At 40.8% G+C, this 20,000-nt stretch overlaps 2 protein-coding genes and 1 long non-coding RNA gene across 3 annotated transcripts in view; 1 reads left to right on the top strand and 2 right to left on the bottom strand.

Annotated features, from left to right (window-relative positions):
- Positions 1-18,095, bottom strand: part of LOC137622151 (uncharacterized PE-PGRS family protein PE_PGRS54-like) — a 33,185-nt gene extending 15,090 nt beyond the window's left edge. The window contains exons 1-7 of the mRNA XM_068352587.1: positions 17,249-18,095; positions 17,006-17,122; positions 16,733-16,915; positions 16,019-16,651; positions 15,701-15,895; positions 15,497-15,664; positions 13,721-15,421 (exon numbers count right to left, since the gene is read on the bottom strand). Of these exons, the coding sequence (XP_068208688.1) occupies positions 13,721-15,421; positions 15,497-15,664; positions 15,701-15,895; positions 16,019-16,651; positions 16,733-16,915; positions 17,006-17,122; positions 17,249-18,095 (3,844 nt within the window). The remainder of the gene's footprint in view (positions 1-13,720; positions 15,422-15,496; positions 15,665-15,700; positions 15,896-16,018; positions 16,652-16,732; positions 16,916-17,005; positions 17,123-17,248) is intronic.
- Positions 1-20,000, bottom strand: part of LOC137622342 (uncharacterized) — a 165,926-nt gene that overhangs the window by 93,024 nt on the left and 52,902 nt on the right. The gene's annotated exons all lie outside the window — the stretch shown is intronic.
- On the top strand, positions 4,681-8,855 carry LOC137622338 (dentin sialophosphoprotein-like). Its single transcript, XM_068352920.1, has 5 exons — positions 4,681-5,300; positions 5,731-6,312; positions 6,431-7,015; positions 7,131-7,775; positions 8,478-8,855. The coding sequence occupies exons 1-5, from the start codon at positions 4,857-4,859 to the stop codon at positions 8,706-8,708; spliced, it is 2,487 nt and encodes an 828-aa protein (XP_068209021.1). The 5' UTR covers positions 4,681-4,856; the 3' UTR covers positions 8,709-8,855.

The following is a 20,000-nucleotide window of genomic DNA, read 5'->3' as shown; positions in this document are numbered from 1 at the left end:
AGATGCTATATTTTTCTACATTTAAAGTGATTTTTGTTTCTAGAGGTACGAGCTTGCGCTTACACTAGTAAAATACGGGCCTCTCGAAGTGACCTTCGCATCTCTTAGGTTCTATTTCAATGTATAATCCCGGAGTTTGATAAAGTACACGTGTCCTGCAAGTTATAGTCATATATACATTCAATATATAAGCACAAGGGATCCAAACGGAGAAAAGAAATAGACTATATACGATAATTAATGAATGAAAAATATGAAATATATTCAGATCAATTAGATCTTTCACATATGAACTATGGAGAGATTTACTGTATGTTAGCCTTTTCATCATTCACTTGTCAGTTTCACTTCTGAAGTTCCACACACTTTAGTAAAAATTCCATTATCAAAACAGATAAAGAATATTAATATGTAATATAATAATACATTTCAATTCTTATATATAAAATGGAAACTGCAAAAATAAGAAGAGATGATTCAACCAGTAAATGTGGTAAAAAATAATAAAAGAATAAACGGAAGTAAAGACAACATTGATAAAAAGGGGAAAAAGATATTTAATAATAAATCATAAGCTTTTTTACGCATAAATAAAAAATATCTCAATTATATTTGACTATCTAATGAGAACATACAATTGTAAAATTAATATTATCAAAATACAATATCGTTCACACATCATATGTACCTAAATAATTATATTCATTTAGTAACTGATTATTTTAAATCAAGTATAATGTATAATGCATACATAATTTCTTAAACATTTTCTCCTTGATCTTCATTCTCAGATGTCATCTACATTTTATTTATTGCTCTCATTTTTTTTTTAATTTCTTTCTATCTTGTTACATAATTCCTCCTGTTGTAATGGCCTATTGGAAACGTCCCTGCCTAGCGATCGTCGGACTGGGGTTCGAGTCCCCTGGCCCTCCCTGGGTCCAAGTTTGGGTGGGGAGGGGGCTTAAGCGCTGATCATATATGGTCAGTCTCAAGGGCATTCTCATTGTCCCTTGCCTCTGCCACTCATGTGTGGCCGTTAAATCCTTTTATTGTTACTATTATTACAGGCTAAACTACAACCCTAATTGGAAAAGCATGATGCTATAAGCCCAAAGGCTCCAACAGGGAAAAATAACCCAATGAGGAAAGGTAACAGGGAAATAAATAAACTACAAAAGTAGTAATAAACAATCAAAATAGAATATTTTAAGAACAATAACATTAACGTAGTTCCATCACGTATAAACTATGAAAACTTAAAAAAAACACAAGAGAAAGAGAGATAAGATAGATCAACGTGTCTGAGTGTACCCTGAATCAAAAGAACTCTAAACCCTAGAGAGTGGAAGGCCATGGTACAGAGGCTATGACACTACCCTTGTCTAGAGAATTCAGCTACGAGTACTCCCATATGACGACATGAGATTTATTATTATTATTATTATTATTATTATTATTATTATTATTATTATTATTATTATTATTATTATTAGCTAAGCTACAGCCCTAGTTGGAAAAGCAAGATGCTATAAGGGCTCCAGCAGGGAAAAATAGCCCAGTGAGGAAAGGAAATAAGGAAATAAATAAACAACATGAGAAACGATTAACAATTAATAAAATGTTTCAAAAACAGTAACAAGAACAAAACATATTTCATAAATTATGAAAAAACTTATATCAGCCTGTTCAACATAAAAAACATTTGCTGCAAGTTTGAACTTTCGAAGCTCTACAAACGAATATATGTAGGTTTTTATTCGAGGTACATTTCTCTTATCCAGAGAATATAATGTTTTTAATCAATATTTATTTAATTTATACCATAAAGAAGTATTCTTTACTTGTGTGGAAACGTATTTTTCAAAATTAATATAATTTAGATAATAGGGGTCACATTTGAATAAAACCGTTATGTAAAAAGAAGCATACAGAGACAAGCCGTAAGTAGAAAGGCAATGACAGAAATACACTTCATACAACAGTAGTCATTCCGGCAACCTTTCTTCCGTCTTTCTTTCCATATAAAGGCACAAATTTCATATTGTGCACCAAATTCCACAAAGAAAACAAGAAATGAATGCGCTGGCATACCCACGGTCAGGTACACAGTGGGCGAACCAGTATTTGGCAAGTAGCCTACACCTTGATGATGTCACCGCAGTGACGTCACGTGTAACAACCACTCGAGTCCAAGAGCATGATAAATGCTAAGAGACTATTGAACTCTAGAAGAATCCAGGATAATGGAGAGAGAGAGAGAGAGAGAGAGAGAGAGAGAGAGAGAGAGAGAGAGAGAGAGAGAGATGGCAGCTTACATTACTTGAGTCATGTCTATTTCTTAACTTAATGTTAAAAGGTAATTCAGAGTCAAATCTTCTATGGCTGATGGGAGGATGATCTACATAACGATTATCGATGTATTTATATCTTATTCATAAAATCATAAAAATAGGCCTACCAAATAAAAACATTATCATCATCATCTCCTCCTACGTCTATTAACACAAAGGGCCTCGTTAGGTTTCGTTAGTCGTCTCTATCTTGAGTTTCGAATTCAATTCTTCTCCACTCACCATCTCCCACTTCAGACTTCATAGTTCCCAGCCATGTAGGTCTGGGACTTCCAACTCTTCTAGTGCCTTGTGGAGCCCAGTTGGAAGTTTGGTGAACTAATCTCTCTCGGGGAGTGCCAAGAGCATGCCCAAACATACAGGCAGTAAATAAACACAAGTGATCTCATTGGCTATGCATTTGCCCACACAAACAATTTGCACAAACATGGTGAACCTAACTTAAATGCTAATTCACACTCATTTCTGTTCGTTGAGTTGCTTATCAACCTCCTGGCCAGTACAGTGGTAACGTGTTCGCTTAGCATTCGCATAGCAGCAGATCGATCCAAGCCCGGGACCGTGAGTTTAACCTGGTTACTGGGGAGGGCACTGCTGTGGTAGGGCACCGGGTTTGGACTTGCCCGGCTGACTTTCTGATGAGCATCTATTCTGATGGAACTGGAACTGAAACCAGATACCTTTAACCTCAACCATTAACCAAAATTGAATTATATTCATTATATCTAATTACAAATGTAATTTGTACGTATGTTAGAATTGATACCATACATATAAAAAAGTTATCCACATTACATAAATGATGTATGAACAAAACCAACAGGTGTTAACAAAAGAATTTTTTTTTTCTACCATACAAAAATTACACAAACAAACGCTGCACTCTTAAAAAACGCAATTTTAATCGGAAATTCACAGGAAAAATATACTGTTCTCAGTCGTATTTCAGTAAAATACAGACGACAGTAATTTCTACCCTACTTTTGTTATTCTCTTTTACGTGCTGTTGACTGTAATATCACTCCTTTACGTCAATATATCCGTTTTTTTAACGGTAAATGCCTGGCAAAATTTATTTAAGGATTTTGACCGTTTTTACGGCAAAAGTTTTAGAAAAAAAAAAAAACATTTCTGTCAACCTTTCAGCAGAAGAAAAAAGTCGTCTTATCGAACTCAAATGATCTTTCCTATTATGGATGAAGTATTTTTTTCTCTCTCTCTCTCTCTCTCTCTCTCTCTCTCTCTCTCTCTCTCTCTCTCTCTCTCTCTCTCTCTCTCTCTCGCAGTTGACAGGAACAAATCAAATGGTGATTTTGCATGACACATAAACATGCAAAAATACATGTCCACACTTACACTTATATAAACACAAATATATATATATATATATATATATATATATATATATATATATATATATATATATATATATATATCCACCGGTGGAAAGTGAGATATTTCAGAGAGGTAATATATATACTGTATATATATATATATATATATATATATATATATATATATATATATATATATATATTATATATATATATATATATATATTTATACATGTAGATATATATATGTATATATATATACATATATATACATATATTCAAACATACAGATATATATATATATATACATATATATATATATATATATATATATATATATATATATATATATATATATATATATATGTGTGTATATATATATATATGTGTGTGTATATATATATATATGTGTGTGTGTGTATATATATATACATGTAGATATATATATGTATATATATATCTATATATATATATATATATATATATATACATATATATATATTTATATATATATATATGTATATAAAGTATTTCTTTTCAAGTGTGTATGCGTAAATAAAGATATATCATAAATGATTTCTATATAAACCTCAGAATGCATAACTCTCTATCATATGTCATCACTACATTTTTAAGAAAAAAAAAAAAAAGATGAGTCCGTCTTACTAGCCGCCCCCTTACTTCCTTAAAAGGAGTACTGTGGTCAAGAGACCTTTTTTATTATAACGATGTGAACTTGATCAGCTAGAATTACATACAATCAAATATCTTCTCAAGTTCAGATTTCAAACATAGACAATCTCAGTAAAAATTCCTCTTCTGAAAAACTCGAAAGATCTCGAAGGATCTTCCGTCATCTCAGACATCCCAAAAAAGGACGACGAATGAAGGTTACGTCACAGTGACATCACCGGTGACGCCCTTGCCGTAGGAGGCAAGACTGTGCCGCGTGGGTGCCAAGGGCTGCTGTATATAATACGGACAGAGTGCACCACCCGGCAGAACAGTTCAGACTTTGCCTTCTTAGCAACGAAAGTCAATAACTCTTGATTCTTCCTTTGAAGAGAATCTGTGATAGATACGACACTATTTAGACATATAGGTTGTCTTTTATTCGATATTCTTTTAGCAAAGCAAGTTTTAAATCGCCTATACAAGTGGAAACAAAATGGCTCCTACACAACACCAGAGCAACCCAGCTTCTAGTCTCCACAGCTGTGCTGCCGATTCAGTGCAGACGTCTTCGTCCTCCGACGTGAAAAGCAGCTTGAGAAGTTCGTCCTCCCGAGTGAGTAAAAGCAGTAGTAGAAGCAGCACTTCCTCCGATAGTAGCAGCAGCAGAACGTCTTTAGAGGGAAGGACTTCCACCATGGACTGGCCGGGTCTGGAGGACTGTCTCATTCCTATCGCCACCAGAGGCCTCTTCTACAACGACTCCTTCTTCGCAGACGCCCGCAGGAACTTTGACCAAGCCGTGAAGGAAGTCGTGGATCATTGGGGTCAGAGGTCAGGCGATGAAAATGACCTCGATTCTTACAGGAAGATTCGAGAAGTAGATGCCAAAGACACCAATCAAGCCATTTCTGTATCTCAAGACGACACTCATCATAAGGTAGGCTCTCTCTCTCTCTCTCTCTCTCTCTCTCTCTCTCTCTCTCTCTCTCTCTCTCTCTCTCTCTCTCTCAGATGAGTTCTATAACATTTTACCTTGATGGCTTTTAAGTAAAGGCATAAGATAACCTTTAGCCTTGAATATTTGTAAACAATTACACTCATGTATTTTTCTGTAAAGTCCACAATAACTTTCAAGTAGTGAAACCTTTGATAAAAAAACAAAAATCTTCCAATACTAAAATACAGTAGTTGTATTTTTCCATCCAAGATCTATAAAACTGTGACAGAGAAACATATTGTTTATCAAAGGTAGTTTAACAGTTAGTGAAAGGTGCCTGTCCTTTGTCACTCTCCCTTTCGCTGTAATTCTCCAGATGAAAGTCCTTGACCCAAAACGGTAATAAAGGACTTGATTCTTATCTCCTCAGGTTGTGTTGGACGTCAGAGACTTCATGAACGGAGACGTCAAGGTCAAAGTCCTGGACGAGAACGAACTAGTGGTCGAAGGTCGTGTTGAGAGGGAGGAAGGAAACTCAATCTCCAAGAAGAGCTTCAGTCGCCGCTTCACATTCCCTGGTCTAGTCAAGGCTGATGCCATCTCTTCGGCCATGTCCTCTGACGGTGTCCTAACAGTCAGTGTGCCAAAGAATAACCAAAGAGACATTTCCCAAAAGAAGGTCAATTTCCAACTGCAGAACATCAATGAGGAAGCCACAAGCTCTAGCTCGAATGACACAGCCAAAAAGGAGTTTCTCAAGTCAAACAGAAGCAAAGATACCACTGATATTCTGTTGCCCATCTCAGAGAAAGGATCCTTCTTCGACGACTCCTTTTTCGACACTGCTCGACGGGACTTTGAAAAATCTGTCGAGGAGGTTCTGAATAAGTTTGGGAGGACGTCTGCACATGACGCGAGAGACAACATGGCCACCTACAGGAGCCTCCGGAAAGAAAATCTCCAGCAAGAAAATCAGGCCGTTTCTCTTACAGAAGACGACGCTTTCCATAAGGTTTGTTCAGATTTTTATTCTGAGGTGAAAATAATTTAGTATCAGTCTCTCTTAAGCAGAAAAATATTCAAATATTTAAGCACTTTCTTTCATAACAAATATCTTTCTTATTTTCTAGGTTGTTCTAGACGTAAAAGACTTCACAAGTGGGGACGTTAGTGTGAAGGTTATCGATGAGAAAGTGCTAAAGGTTGAAGGTAAAGTGGAAGAGAAAATTGAAGGGAAATCTTCGCATAAGAGCTTTCAGCGGTTATTCACTTTTCCAGGTCCAGTCAAGACTGAGGCCATTACTTCAGCAATGTCATCAGATGGAATCCTTACGATCAAGGTACCAAAAGAAAAGACTCAAAGAAAAATGCTCTCAGCTAACTCTTCTAGTTCTCTTTCCTCCAACTTACAGGCAAATTCTCAGGATATCAAATTGACTAATAAAGAAAGAGAAGAATCCATTTCCAACAAAACAATGAAGGATTATGCTGACTCATCATTTCTGCCAGTGTTTGAAAAAGGCCTCTTCTTTCATGACGACCACTTTGCATCAGTTCGTCAACAATTTGAAAAGGCAGTTGAGGAAATCATGGAAAAACATGGAGAGACATTGTCCAGGACACACGATATGACCTCTTACAGAAGCTTAAGAGAGAAAGATACGCGAGAAGAGAATCAAGCCATTTCTGTGTCTGAAGATTCCGAAAGCCACAAGGTAAGTAGCTTGTGACTTTTCTGTTTATTTGCCTTAACTGAAAAATCTTCTATCTTTGTCTTAGAATACATTTATAAAACTAAGCAATTTATTCTGACCACACATTTCTTGGCAGGTTGTGATGGATGTCCATGATTTCAATACAGAGGACTTGAAGATTAAAGTAATTGATGAAAACGAGTTGGTTATCGAAGGAAAAGTAGAGAAGAAAGATGGAGGCTCTGTTTCTACCAAAAGTTTCCGCAGGAGTTTCGTTTTTCCGGGACTGGTAAACTCTGAAGCTGTTTCATCTACAAAGTCTTCTGACGGTGTATTAATAATTACTATCCCAAAGAAACAGCAAGATATTAAATTGTCCGCAACTCCTCAATCTCTAGATAGGGAAACCGTATCATCTGGGAACACATCACAAAGTCTATCAAACCACGCAAGCGCACACGTGTCCTCAATTCACTCCTCGAAACAAAGCAGCAGCTTTCAGTCAACTTCTGAGAACAGCCAAAAGGGTCACCTGCAGGGGCACATGACTGAAGGCTTGGACATGACTGACAGTCTGTTTTCTCGAGATATGTTCACATCTCATGATGACTTCTTTGCAAAGGCTCGACGTGATTTTGAAGATGCTGCAAGTATTGTTTTTAACCACTCCCCAGAGATGACCTTGTTACAGGAGAGGAACCCCTTCAAAGATTCACAGGAGCTCAACCTTCTGCAGGATGAACGAACATTATCGCTGGTGGAGGATGACCATTCTCTAAAGGTAAGCCACATCCATTCCATTTTAAGTAATAATCTTAATAATTGCATTTCATCAACACTTCTATTTCAAACTTTTGAATCTCATAATATAAATTTATGTACTGGGAATTTTACTCCCTTAAGCCTAATATGATGTATTTTAGATATAGTTACCATATAATTTTAGTTTTGACTATTTACATATACAAAAATTAAATCATTTTGGACAAAATATGAGAATCTACATATCATTGAAAAGAACATTTATTCAGCTAAATGTTTTTTTTTCTTTAAATTTTTAGTATTAATAGTATGCATTGTGGATACAAGCCAGAAAAATGGCTTGTGAAATAGTGTTAAATCTTTTCCAAGTGCATTGGGATATATATGGTTAACATCCAGGAGTTATCTAGAAATACAGGTATATGAATAGTTTAATATGTGCAAACGAATCATTTGTTTACAGAACATAGTCCCATGTTCCTCACAAAGGGGATTACAGAGAACGGACAGTTCCTTTTGTACAGGACTCTGCTTTATTACCATTGACGGACCTATAACAGGGAGATTACTCCTTCCAGATAGGTATCTCATAACTCTCATCGTCATCACATGAATTTCCAGTGAACAGTGGAGTACTCCAAGGAAATGTGTTGTCACCTATGTTGTTTATCCAGCTCTCATAACTCTACTAAAGAATATACCTCTCCCTTGTGCCTTGCAGGTCAAAATCGATGTTCGTGACTTTGTTGGCGGAGACCTCCAAGTTAAAGCTCTGGAGCAGAACGAGATTCTGGTGGAGGGTACGAAGGAAGTGAAGGGCGAGGACGGAAGGTCTTCAAGTAAGAGCTTCAGCCGCCAGGTCAAGTTACCAGCCACCATCAAAGTGGATGCCATCACCTCCCTTCTCTCCAAGGACGGAGAGCTGGTCGTCACTGCACCAAAGGAACGCTAACAGTTCTTTAGTATCAGATCCTCTGTGTCTGATCACCGAGAATCAGCTGCAATTGTTTTCTAAATCGTTGGCGAGATAATTACATATTGGTGAAAGCTTTAAGTAATATATTTTTATGAAAAGTTTATTTTACCAGTAAAATAAAAAAGGACAACTAATTGTTTCATTTTACATTCAAGTTCTTCAATGTTGATTTAGTAGGAATAGTCTCGTTGAATTTCATGTTTTGTTCCAAATGAAAAGGGTAATCTGGTTCACATAACAGGTAAAGGGATTCTGAGAAATGGAAGAATACAAGAGAAGAGAATCAAGCCATACCCCATGTGACTTGAGGGCACTGCGCCCTCAAGTCACATGGGGTACTGTAGGTATTTCATATTTAAACTATAAAAAGACTTATGTCAGCCTGTTCAACATAAAAACATTCGCTGCAAGTTTCAAATTTTAAAGTTCCACTGATTCAACTACCTCATTAGGAAGTCTTTTGTTATTCACTCATACGCAGATTCAATCCTTCCTACTTTCTCCCCCTTTCATAACTACAGCACAGCAGTTTAGGCAATTACTCTCTGCCCTACCTGAGGTCGGAGAGACCAAATAGTCATACACTTGGCAATGCCACTTTGGTATGGGGGAGAGGTAGTTGCCATATCTTGAAGTGGGGATACCCCCGAAAGATACACTCGGAAACCAGAGTTACCCGCAAATTGCCTAAACTGCTGTGTTTTAATGCAATGAGGCAACCCATCTCCCCTATATAGTAAAGAGCAAGAATTTCGCTCTATATATATATATATATATATATATATATATATATATATATATATATATATATATATATATATATATATATATATATATATATATATATATATATATATATATGGAATCAAAAGTTTACTTATCATGGGGAACTACAGTGACGTAAGTAGCATCAGATAATCGAGAATGCTCTGCAAAAGGAGGCTCAAATCCAATTGTTTATGTCTAGCATAGTCTATGCTTTCTTTTTTTATCTCTTCCTACGATTGTATTGAAGTCTCTGCATTAACCTTCTTCCACATTAGGATATACTATACATTTCTGGCAAAAAATATTGTGTTTTTCTTTAATATCTCCCATACTAATTACTTCATCAGAATGGTACTTTAACACAGTACTCTATAGACCTCCCCCTAATTTTTGATACTATAATGCATTGGCAAATCCCGTTAATTAAGATGTCAAGCCAGGCGAGTCGGTTAAGGAAGTCAAGCAATTCGAATACCTAGACTTCTACGTCCCTCCCCTCTCTTTCCCCCCTCTGTCTTGACCTTCCTCCTATCTCTCCAGTAACCCCCTTTCATAGTTTCTCAGGCGTCGCTTATTCTACCTTTTCTGTAACCTGTTATGTTTATTAATAACAGATAGAATTGATATGTTAGAATCTTGTTATAATTCTTATTAACTTTTCATGATATTGTTGTATTTCGTTAGGGTGTATAAGGAGTTTATAGCCTTTAGCCTATTTATCCAACTTGAAGAACCTGGCCTGAGGGTTTCTTTTAACTGTAAGTAAAAAGTATCCAAGGTATTTCATAACTTAGTTTAGTCTGTACAAAATATCATAGGTGCAATTAATCATGTGCAGTAAGGTTATACAATAGCCAGTTAACCCTTTCAATCCCTAGACCCCGCGAATAAACTTTTCACCTAACTCCTAGTCCCTTTAGAAAATGTCACTTTTCTATCACCTTAGCACAAAAACTACTAGCAGTAAGTATTTGAAAGATTTTAAAATATAGAAGAATATATTTCCTTTCCGTTGACACATAGTTTTACAAATTTTTTAAAAATTATGTTCGAGAAATGAAAAAAGAATACCGGAGGCAAATTATGCCATATAGGGGTGAAGGGAGCCAAATCACCAGGACGTAAAATACATCTTATGGGATTCAAATGGTTAACCGCAAAGGATGATCAAATATGCAAACAGCATGGGTCGTGTCATGCTATCGCCACCTTCTCTAGCAATTCTTGAATGATAAGATTGACGTTTGTCAGATTCTGCTCTCCCAAGTAGAGTTGACTTCATTAATTCCTGTGCACTTCATGGAAAGCTAAGGAGACATCTGACAGCTGTGCATTGTAGCAGGTAATGCTGTGTTTAGCAAATGAAAAACTGTTGGCAATGCTGCCAGTAAAAACGAAGTTACTGAGCTTGTAAACATGTGATCAAAAACATTTGTATTAATTCTATGAAATGTTGTATAGATAAATAGTGATACTAGCTTAACATTAGTTCCTAGAATAAATAAAAAATACTTTTGATCACGTATTTACAAGTTCAGCGACTTTGTTTTACAAGCAGTTTTGCCAACAGTTTCTCTTTTGCTAAACACAGCGTTGCCTGCTACAATGTACAGCAGTCACATCTTCCCATGATGTATACTGGAATTAATGAAGCCCACTGTACCACTCTATGTAGCTGATTCCCAAAATAAAGAACTGGCCATCTAAGGAAGCTGATGCCTCAATTCTCCATTCTCTTAAGTTTTATCATGTCATTTGAATATCAGGAACCAAGTGTAGTACAACATTGATGACAATATGACAAAAGTACAGTTGATACAAAGACTCCAGTCATCTTCATCATTCAACTTTGTTTGTTGGGCAATTAGCAATCTTAGGCTTGTATTAATATATATCAACAAGTATTATTCTGAATGGTAAAAAGTAAACCATCTTCTATGAGAAATTTCGAACACATCAAAAATACATTACCATATCTTATCGTGCCAAAATTGTATCCTCTGCACAGTGGCCCTATTACATTTGTAGAGATTCAAATATGTACAGATTGGCCCCTGTTCACACCCACGAAGTTTGTGGTTCATTATCTGGATGACATGACCACTTGGGCACTCAGAGGAGGGAATGAACCCACACTCAAGAAGATTGCTTCCATTCCTTCCAACTCTAGCTCTTTCTTAATTATAAGTAACCCATTCCTTTCTACAGAGGTTTGTTCCATGGGGAAGAGACGCCCAGGCGGGCAGTGGTCATTTTCTCTCCAGCGTTCTAAGCAGTACGTTTCCGACTCCATGGGGTTGAGGCTAGTGGTGGTTATAAGCTCTTGCAGCATTTCAATCCTTGTCTAACCATCCAGTGATCATAAAAAAGGTGCTTTTAATCATTCTCTAGCTTATATTTTTGGGTCTTTGGATGGGCTGTTCAGTAAATGTTCAATCAATGGTGCAATGCCTACCAATCAACAGAATACTGGAAGGGGTGTTGGTTTTAAAGCACCAGTAATTATGCGACATGCTTGATTATGATTGATGTCAACTTTATGGGAATGACCTTTTCCAGACTTGTAAGAAATATTCAGTAGTGGAGTAGTTGACTGCAAGAGCTGTTTGTTATAGGGTTTGAGGATTTGTTCCCCAACTTGAATTGACAAATTTTCTAAGGAGGTTATTTCTGGTAGCTACCTTTCCCTTTACTTTCCTTACATGCTCTCTAAAAATAGTATTTGGTCTAATGTAACACCTAAATCGACAGGGAAACTATTATTCTTCAGTTTCTTATCATTCCATGAGATGTTTAACTCCCTTTTTGCCAGGTAGTTTTTAAGATGGAAAGCGCATACCTGTGTTTTATCTGGGTTAGCAATTAGGAAGTTTTGCTTGTAATATTCATTAACATCTTTAAAGCATCTTATAATTTGCTCTTAATGGTAATAAATGAATTACTGGATGGCTAGGCACAAATCATTTGAATATACAAATCTACGGATATCTCTAAACTGTGGTTGATTGTTGGTATAGATGTTGAAAAGCATGTGGGCCACCACAGACCCCTAGAAATCAAGTGAAGAGAGAGAAGCATTCTTCATCTTGATATTGCAATCACTGCCATGTTTGAACAGCATTTGGTCCAACCTAGGTGTGAAAAACTGCATTGAAAAAATTCTGAAAACCAGATCAAATTTGCACACATCATCTTCAGTACTCTGTAATACTGGTCTTTTCAACATGGTGAGTTAATGGATATCAGAAGTTATCTGATATCATCATTACAATCATTAACTATGCTAATTTGATATTGCGAACATCTAAAAGCCACTTATTTTACTTGTAATTAATGTAGGATTCCAAGTAAAAGATGCATCTCGTAGTATCGATACTTTGTATTTAGGGATATGGGTAACAATAGAAAAATAAATTTATTGCAATATCAGAAAAAAAGACTCAGAGGACTACAAAGAGTAAATATGTCTCATAAAATACAAGAGGAGGCAAGTCTCCAACTTCACCTGCTGAAGCAAACCATTCATATTGACTAGCAAACAGGCTTCAAAATTCTAGTTATGAATAACAAAAGAAATGAAGAAAAAAAATAATTTACTAACAACAAAAGGATAGCAGGTTACACCCAAAAATTGTTCAACTAAAATATTACCTGCAATCAGTTAGAAATGCTTCCAAGAAGAGCAGAATATAGATGAATAACAGATTATTTGATTATTGTGACCGGCCACAACATCTTAAAGGTTTTCCATTACAATTGAGCTTAATTAACATTTCAAAGAACAATTTACTTTCCATACATGTTGCTACTACTACTTGCACCTCCTCCGCTACCGTACATACTGCCGCTCCCGCCACCAGCAGTGCTGACACCAGCTGATCCATAGCTACTTCCTCCAGCTGAGGCTCCTCCTTGAGAACTACCTGAATGGCCACCACCGGACCCTTTTCCTCTACGTCTTTTTCCTCCTCTTCCTTTGCTTCTTCTTCTTCCCCCACTGTATCCACCTCCACTACCTTCACTTCCTCCTGATGGAGCTGAGTATCCGCTGCTGACAATTGGTTGCGAGTATCCACTGCTGACTGATCCACCTCCACCACCTCCAGAAGGTGCTGAGTATCCAGTGCTAACAGATCCACCACCTGATGAACCTCCGCTGTAGCCTCCTCCTCCCCCTCCACCTCCACTTCCTCCTCCTCCGCTGTATCCCCCTCCACTACCTCCTGAAGGTGCTGAATATCCGGTACTGACAGACGGTGATGAGTATCCACTGCTAACGGATCCGCCACCTGATGAACCTCCACTGTACCCTGCCCCTCCCCCTCCGCCTCCACTTCCTCCTCCTCCGCTGTATCCTCCTCCACCACTTCCTGAAGGCGCCGAGTATCCAGAGCTAACAGATCCACCACCTGATGAACCTCCACTGTAGCCTCCTCCACCTCCACCTCCACCTCCACCTCCACCACCTCCTCCTCCATTGTATCCCCCTCCACCGCCTCCTGAGGGTGCTGAGTATCCGGTACTGACAGACGGTGGTGAGTATCCACTGCTAATGGATCCGCCACCTGATGAACCTCCACTGTAGCCTCCTGCTCCTCCTCCACCTCCACCAACATTTCCTCCGCCTCTGTATCCTCCTCCACTGCTTCCAGAAGGTGCTGAATATCCAGTGCTAACGGATCCTCCTCCTGATGAGCCTCCGCTGTAGCCTCCTCCTCCTCCTCCACCACCACCTCCTGAAGGTGCTGAGTATCCAGTGCTAACGGATCCTCCACCTGATGAGCCTCCGCTGTAGCCTCCTCCTCCTCCTCCACCACCACCTCCTGAAGGTGCTGAGTATCCAGTGCTAACGGATCCTCCTCCTGATGAGCCTCCGCTGTAGCCTCCTCCTCCTCCTCCACCACCACCTCCTGAAGGTGCTGAGTATCCAGTGCTAACGGATCCTCCACCTGATGAGCCTCCGCTGTAGCCTCCTCCTCCTCCTCCACCACCACCTCCTGAAGGTGCTGAGTATCCAGTGCTAACGGATCCTCCTCCTGATGAGCCTCCGCTGTAGCCTCCTCCTCCTCCTCCACCACCACCTCCTGAAGGTGCTGAGTATCCAGTGCTAACGGATCCTCCACCTGACGAGCCTCCGCTGTAGCCTCCTCCTCCTCCTCCACCACCACCTCCTGAAGGTGCTGAGTATCCAGTGCTAACGGATCCTCCTCCTGACGAGCCTCCGCTGTAGCCTCCTCCTCCTCCTCCTCCTCCACCACCACCTCCTGAAGGTGCTGAGTATCCAGTGCTAACGGATCCTCCTCCTGACGAGCCTCCGCTGTAGCCTCCTCCTCCTCCTCCACCACCACCTCCTGAAGATGCTGAGTATCCAGTGCTAACGGATCCTCCACCGGACGAGCCTCCGCTGTAGCCTCCTCCTCCTCCTCCACCACCACCTCCTGAAGGTGCTGAGTATCCAGTGCTAACGGATCCTCCTCCTGACGAGCCTCCGCTGTAGCCTCCTCCTCCTCCTCCACCACCACCTCCTGAAGGTGCTGAGTATCCAGTGCTAACGGATCCTCCTCCTGATGAACCTCCGCTGTAGCCTCCTCCTCCTCCACTTCCCCCACCTCCTCCTCCTCCACTGTATGCCCCTCCACCGACTCCTGAAGGCGCTGAGTATCCAGTGCTAACGGATCCACCACCTGATGAACCTCCACTGTAGCCTCCTCCTCCTCCTCCTCCAACACTTCCTCCTCCGCTGTATCCTCCTCCACCGCCTCCTGAAGGTGCTGAATATCCGGTACTGACAGACGGTGGTGAGTATCCAGTGCTAACGGATCCGCCACCTGATGAACCTCCACTGTAGCCTCCTCCTCCTCCTCCTCCTCCTCCTCCTCCACCAACACTTCCTCCTCTGCTGTATCCTCCTCCACCGCCTCCTGAAGGTGCTGAATATCCGGTACTGACAGACGGTGGTGAGTATCCAGTGCTAACGGATCCGCCACCTGATGAACCTCCACTGTAGCCTCCTCCTCCTCCTCCTCCTCCACCAACACTTCCTCCTCCGCTGTAACCTCCTCCACCGCCTCCTGAAGGTGCTGAGTATCCAGTGCTAACGGATCCACCACCTGATGAACCTCCACTGTACCCTCCTCCTCCTCCTCCTCCCCCTCCTCCGCCTCCTGAAGGTGCTGAGTATCCAGTGCTAACAGATCCACCACCTGATGAACCTTCGCTGTAGCCTCCTCTTCCTCCTCCTCCACCACCTCCTGAAGGTGCTGAGTATCCGGTACTGACAGACGGTGGTGAGTATCCACTGCTAACGGATCCGCCACCTGATGAACCTCCACTGTAGCCTCCTCCTCCTCCTCCACCAACACTTCCTCCTCCTCTGTATCCTCCTCCACCGCCTCCTGAAGGTGCTGAGTATCCAGTGCTAACGGATCCACCACCTGATGAACCTCCGCTGTAGCCTCCTCCTCCTCCTCCTCCACCGCCTCCTGAAGGTGCTGAGTATCCAGTGCTAATGGATCCACCACCTGATGAACCTCCGCTGTAGCCTCCTCCTCCTCCTCCTCCACCACCTCCTGAAGGTGCTGAGTATCCGGTACTGACAGACGGTGGTGAGTATCCACTGCTAACGGATCCACCACCTGATGAACCTCCGCTGTACCCTCCTCCTCCTACCCCTCCACCACCTCCTCCTCCTCCTCCTCCACCTCCGCTGTATCCCCCTCCACCGCCTCCTGAAGGTGCTAAATATCCAGTGCTAACAGATCCACCACCTGATGAACCTCCGCTGTAGCCTCCTCCTCCTCCTCCTCCACCACCTCCTGAAGGTGCTGAGTATCCGGTACTGACAGACGGTGGTGAGTATCCACTGCTAACGGATCCACCACCTGATGAACCTCCGCTGTACCCTCCTCCTCCTACCCCTCCACCACCTCCTCCTCCTCCTCCTCCACCTCCGCTGTATCCCCCTCCACCGCCTCCTGAAGGTGCTGAGTATCCAGTGCTAACAGATCCACCACCTGATGAACCTCCGCTGTATCCTCCTCCTCCTCCTCCTCCACCACCTCCTGAAGGTGCTGAGTATCCGGTACTGACAGACGGTGGTGAGTATCCACTGCTAACGGATCCACCACCTGATGAACCTCCGCTGTACCCTCCTCCACCTCCGCTGTATCCCCCTCCACCGCCTCCTGAAGGTGCTGAGTATCCAGTGCTAACAGATCCACCACCTGATGAACCTCCGCTGTAGCCTCCTCCTCCTCCTCCTCCACCACCTCCTGAAGGTGCTGAGTATCCAGTACTGACAGACGGTGGTGAGTATCCACTGCTAACGGAGCCGCCACCTGATGAACCTCCGCTGTAGCCTCCTCCTCCTCCTCCTCCACCAACACTTCCTCCTCCACTGTATCCTCCTCCACCACCTCCTGAAGGTGCTGAGTATCCGGTACTGACAGACGGTGGTGAGTATCCACTGCTAACGGATCCGCCACCTGATGAACCTCCGCTGTAGCCTCCTCCTCCTCCTCCTCCACCACCTCCTGAAGGTGCTGAGTATCCAGTACTGACAGACGGTGGTGAGTATCCACTGCTAACGGAGCCGCCACCTGATGAACCTCCGCTGTAGCCTCCTCCTCCTCCTCCTCCACCAACACTTCCTCCTCCACTGTATCCTCCTCCACCTCCGCTGTATCCCCCTCCACCACCTCCTGAAGGTGCTGAGTATCCAGTGCTAACGGATCCACCACCTGATGAACCTCTGCTGTACCCTCCTCCTCCTACCCCTCCACCACCACCACCTCCTCCTCCTCCTCCTCCTCCACCTCCGCTGTATCCCCCTCCACCACCTCCTGAAGGCGCTGAGTATCCGGTACTGACAGACGGTGGTGAGTATCCACTGCTAATGGATCCTCCTCCTGATGAACCTCCACTGTAGCCTCCTCCTCCCCCTCCTCCACCTCCAACTGCACTTCCTCCTCCGCTGTATCCTCCTCCACCACCTCCTGAAGGTGCTGAGTATCCGGTGCTAACGGATCCTCCTCCTGATGAACCTCCGCTGTAACCTCCTCCTCCTCCTCCTCCTCCTCCTCCTCCACCTCCACTGTATCCCCCTCCACCGCCTCCTGAAGGTGCTGAGTATCCGGTACTGACAGATGGTGGTGAGTATCCACTGCTAACGGATCCTCCTCCTGATGAACCTCCGCTGTAGCCTCCTCCTCCTCCACCTCCACCTCCACCACCTCCTCCTCCTCCTCCACTTCCGCTGTATCCCCCTCCACCGCCTCCTGAAGGTGCTGAGTATCCAGTGCTAACAGATCCACCACCTGATGAACCTCCACTGTAGCCTCCTCCTCCTCCTCCTCCACTGCTCACAACAGGTGCTCCATAGGTGCTGCTAATTTCAGGCCCCCTTTTACTACTGCTTGAAGAGCCACGGTATCCCCCTCCTCCACCACTTCCTCCTCCTCCTCCTCGAATAGCTCCCCCTCCTCCACTTCCATGATCAGCAACGCTGTAGGTCACGAAAAGGGCTAAAATCAGCCCTTTTAGTCTTCTCTGCAAGTAAATGAAAAATACAGATGTTGGATTAGGACTTTTCTTCATCGTCTTCTTTTCCCATCGTTTGATATTCTTTAAGACTTATGTCTGGGTGAAACGAAAGACTTATTGTCTTCTTATATCAAAGGCTATCTAGATGAGTCATTTAAAGTTTTATATTATAGACGCTGTGTCATTTTGTTCAAATGACATGATACAGCTTAAGTAAATAATGTCATTGGTTCCTTATAATATCCACGACACTTATAATATCTCCTTGTCTTATTTACTGTATGAAACTTTCTATAGTTCGATTTATCACAAAACTGTAGTTTCTCACTAAAGTATCTATGATTGATAAAAGTATTCCGGTTTTCTTACCACAGCATTGAATATATTCTCTACTTTAGTGTCCTTGTCTGCACTATAGCCTCTGTACCATGGTCTTCCACTGTCTTGGGTTAGAGTTCTCTTGCTTGAGGGTACACTCAGGCACACTATCCTATTTATTTCTCTCCTTGTTTTGTTGAAGTTGATATAGTTTGTAAAGGAGATATCTATTTTACTGTTTCTGTTCTTAAAATACTTTATTTTTCCTTGTTTCGTTTCCTCACAGGGCCATTTTCCCTCTTGGAGCCCCTAGGCTATTAGACTCCTACTTTTCCAACAAGGGTTGTAGCTTAGCAAGTAATAATAATATTAATTCCTAATTTTCTTTCTTGAGTCCATGCAAGATAACTAACGAAGGAATCTAGGAAACTAGGAATCTAGCTTAATTTTAATACCCTAGAGAGGAGTTCTCAATGTCTCCTTTATCATTTTCGCCTGTGGCAATCAAAGCTTTCCTTCTGTATTAATGAATAAGATTATGAGAGACGCAAACTCTCTTCTATTATTATTATTATTATTATTACTACAACCCTAGTTGGAAAAGCAGGATGCTATAAGCCCAGGACCTCCAACAGGGAAAATAGCCCAGTAAAGAAAGGAGGAAAAAAAATTTAAGAAGAGTAACAACATTAAAATAAATATCTCCTATATAAACTATAAAAACTTTAACAAAAAAAGAGGAAGAGAAATATGATAGAATAGTGTGCCCGAGTGTACCCTCAAGCAGGAGAACTATAACCCAAGACAGCGGAAGACCATGGCACAAAGGTTATGGCACTACCCAAGACTAGAGAACAATGGTTCTATACCATCTTCGTGTGCATCATCAGGAATTCTTTCAGAGTTGAGAATAGTCTCAAGTTTCCTGCATTGACATTTGGTCAGTCATTCAATGGCAATTTAAAAATGAGATATTTTGGGTTGTTTAGATTAAAATTAATAAGGAAAATACAGAGGATTGTCATTTACTTGAGTTTATCCATAAAATTCCCATTCTTGAAAAAAATGTGATTTTGAGCACATGCTGAAGACGATATGGCTACGGCATATTTTATCAAATAGTTGATTTTTATCAAAAAGTTGTTTTATCAAATCGTTATTTTCATCAAATAGTTGTCTTTACCAAATGGTTAATTTTATGAAATACGGTAGATAATTATATCAAATGCTGTAGTTAATTTTATCAAGTACTGTAATTAATATTAATAATAGTTATTTTTATAGAATAGTTAATTATATCTAATAGTTTATCAAATAGTTAATTTTAACCAGATTTCATCAAATAGTTAATTTATTAAACGAAAAATAATAGTTATATTTACCAAATTTTATCAAATGGTTAATTTTTATCTAACAGTTAACCATATCAAATATTTAATTCTAAAATCTAACAAATAATTAGTATTACCCAATTTTAACAAAAAAGTTAATTTTAACAAATTTTAACAAAATTAATTTTACCAAATTTTAACATAGTTAATTTTTACCAGGTTTCAACAAATAGTTAATCTTACCACGTTTAACAAACAGTTAATTTGATCAATTAGTTAATTTTCCCAAATTTTTACAAGTAGTTAATTT

Source organism: Palaemon carinicauda, chromosome 29, assembly GCF_036898095.1.
Source record: "Palaemon carinicauda isolate YSFRI2023 chromosome 29, ASM3689809v2, whole genome shotgun sequence".
Lineage (NCBI taxonomy): Eukaryota > Metazoa > Arthropoda > Malacostraca > Decapoda > Palaemonidae > Palaemon > Palaemon carinicauda.
The sequence above is the reverse complement of the archived record's forward strand: the minus strand, read 5'-3'. Positions and strand labels throughout refer to the sequence as shown.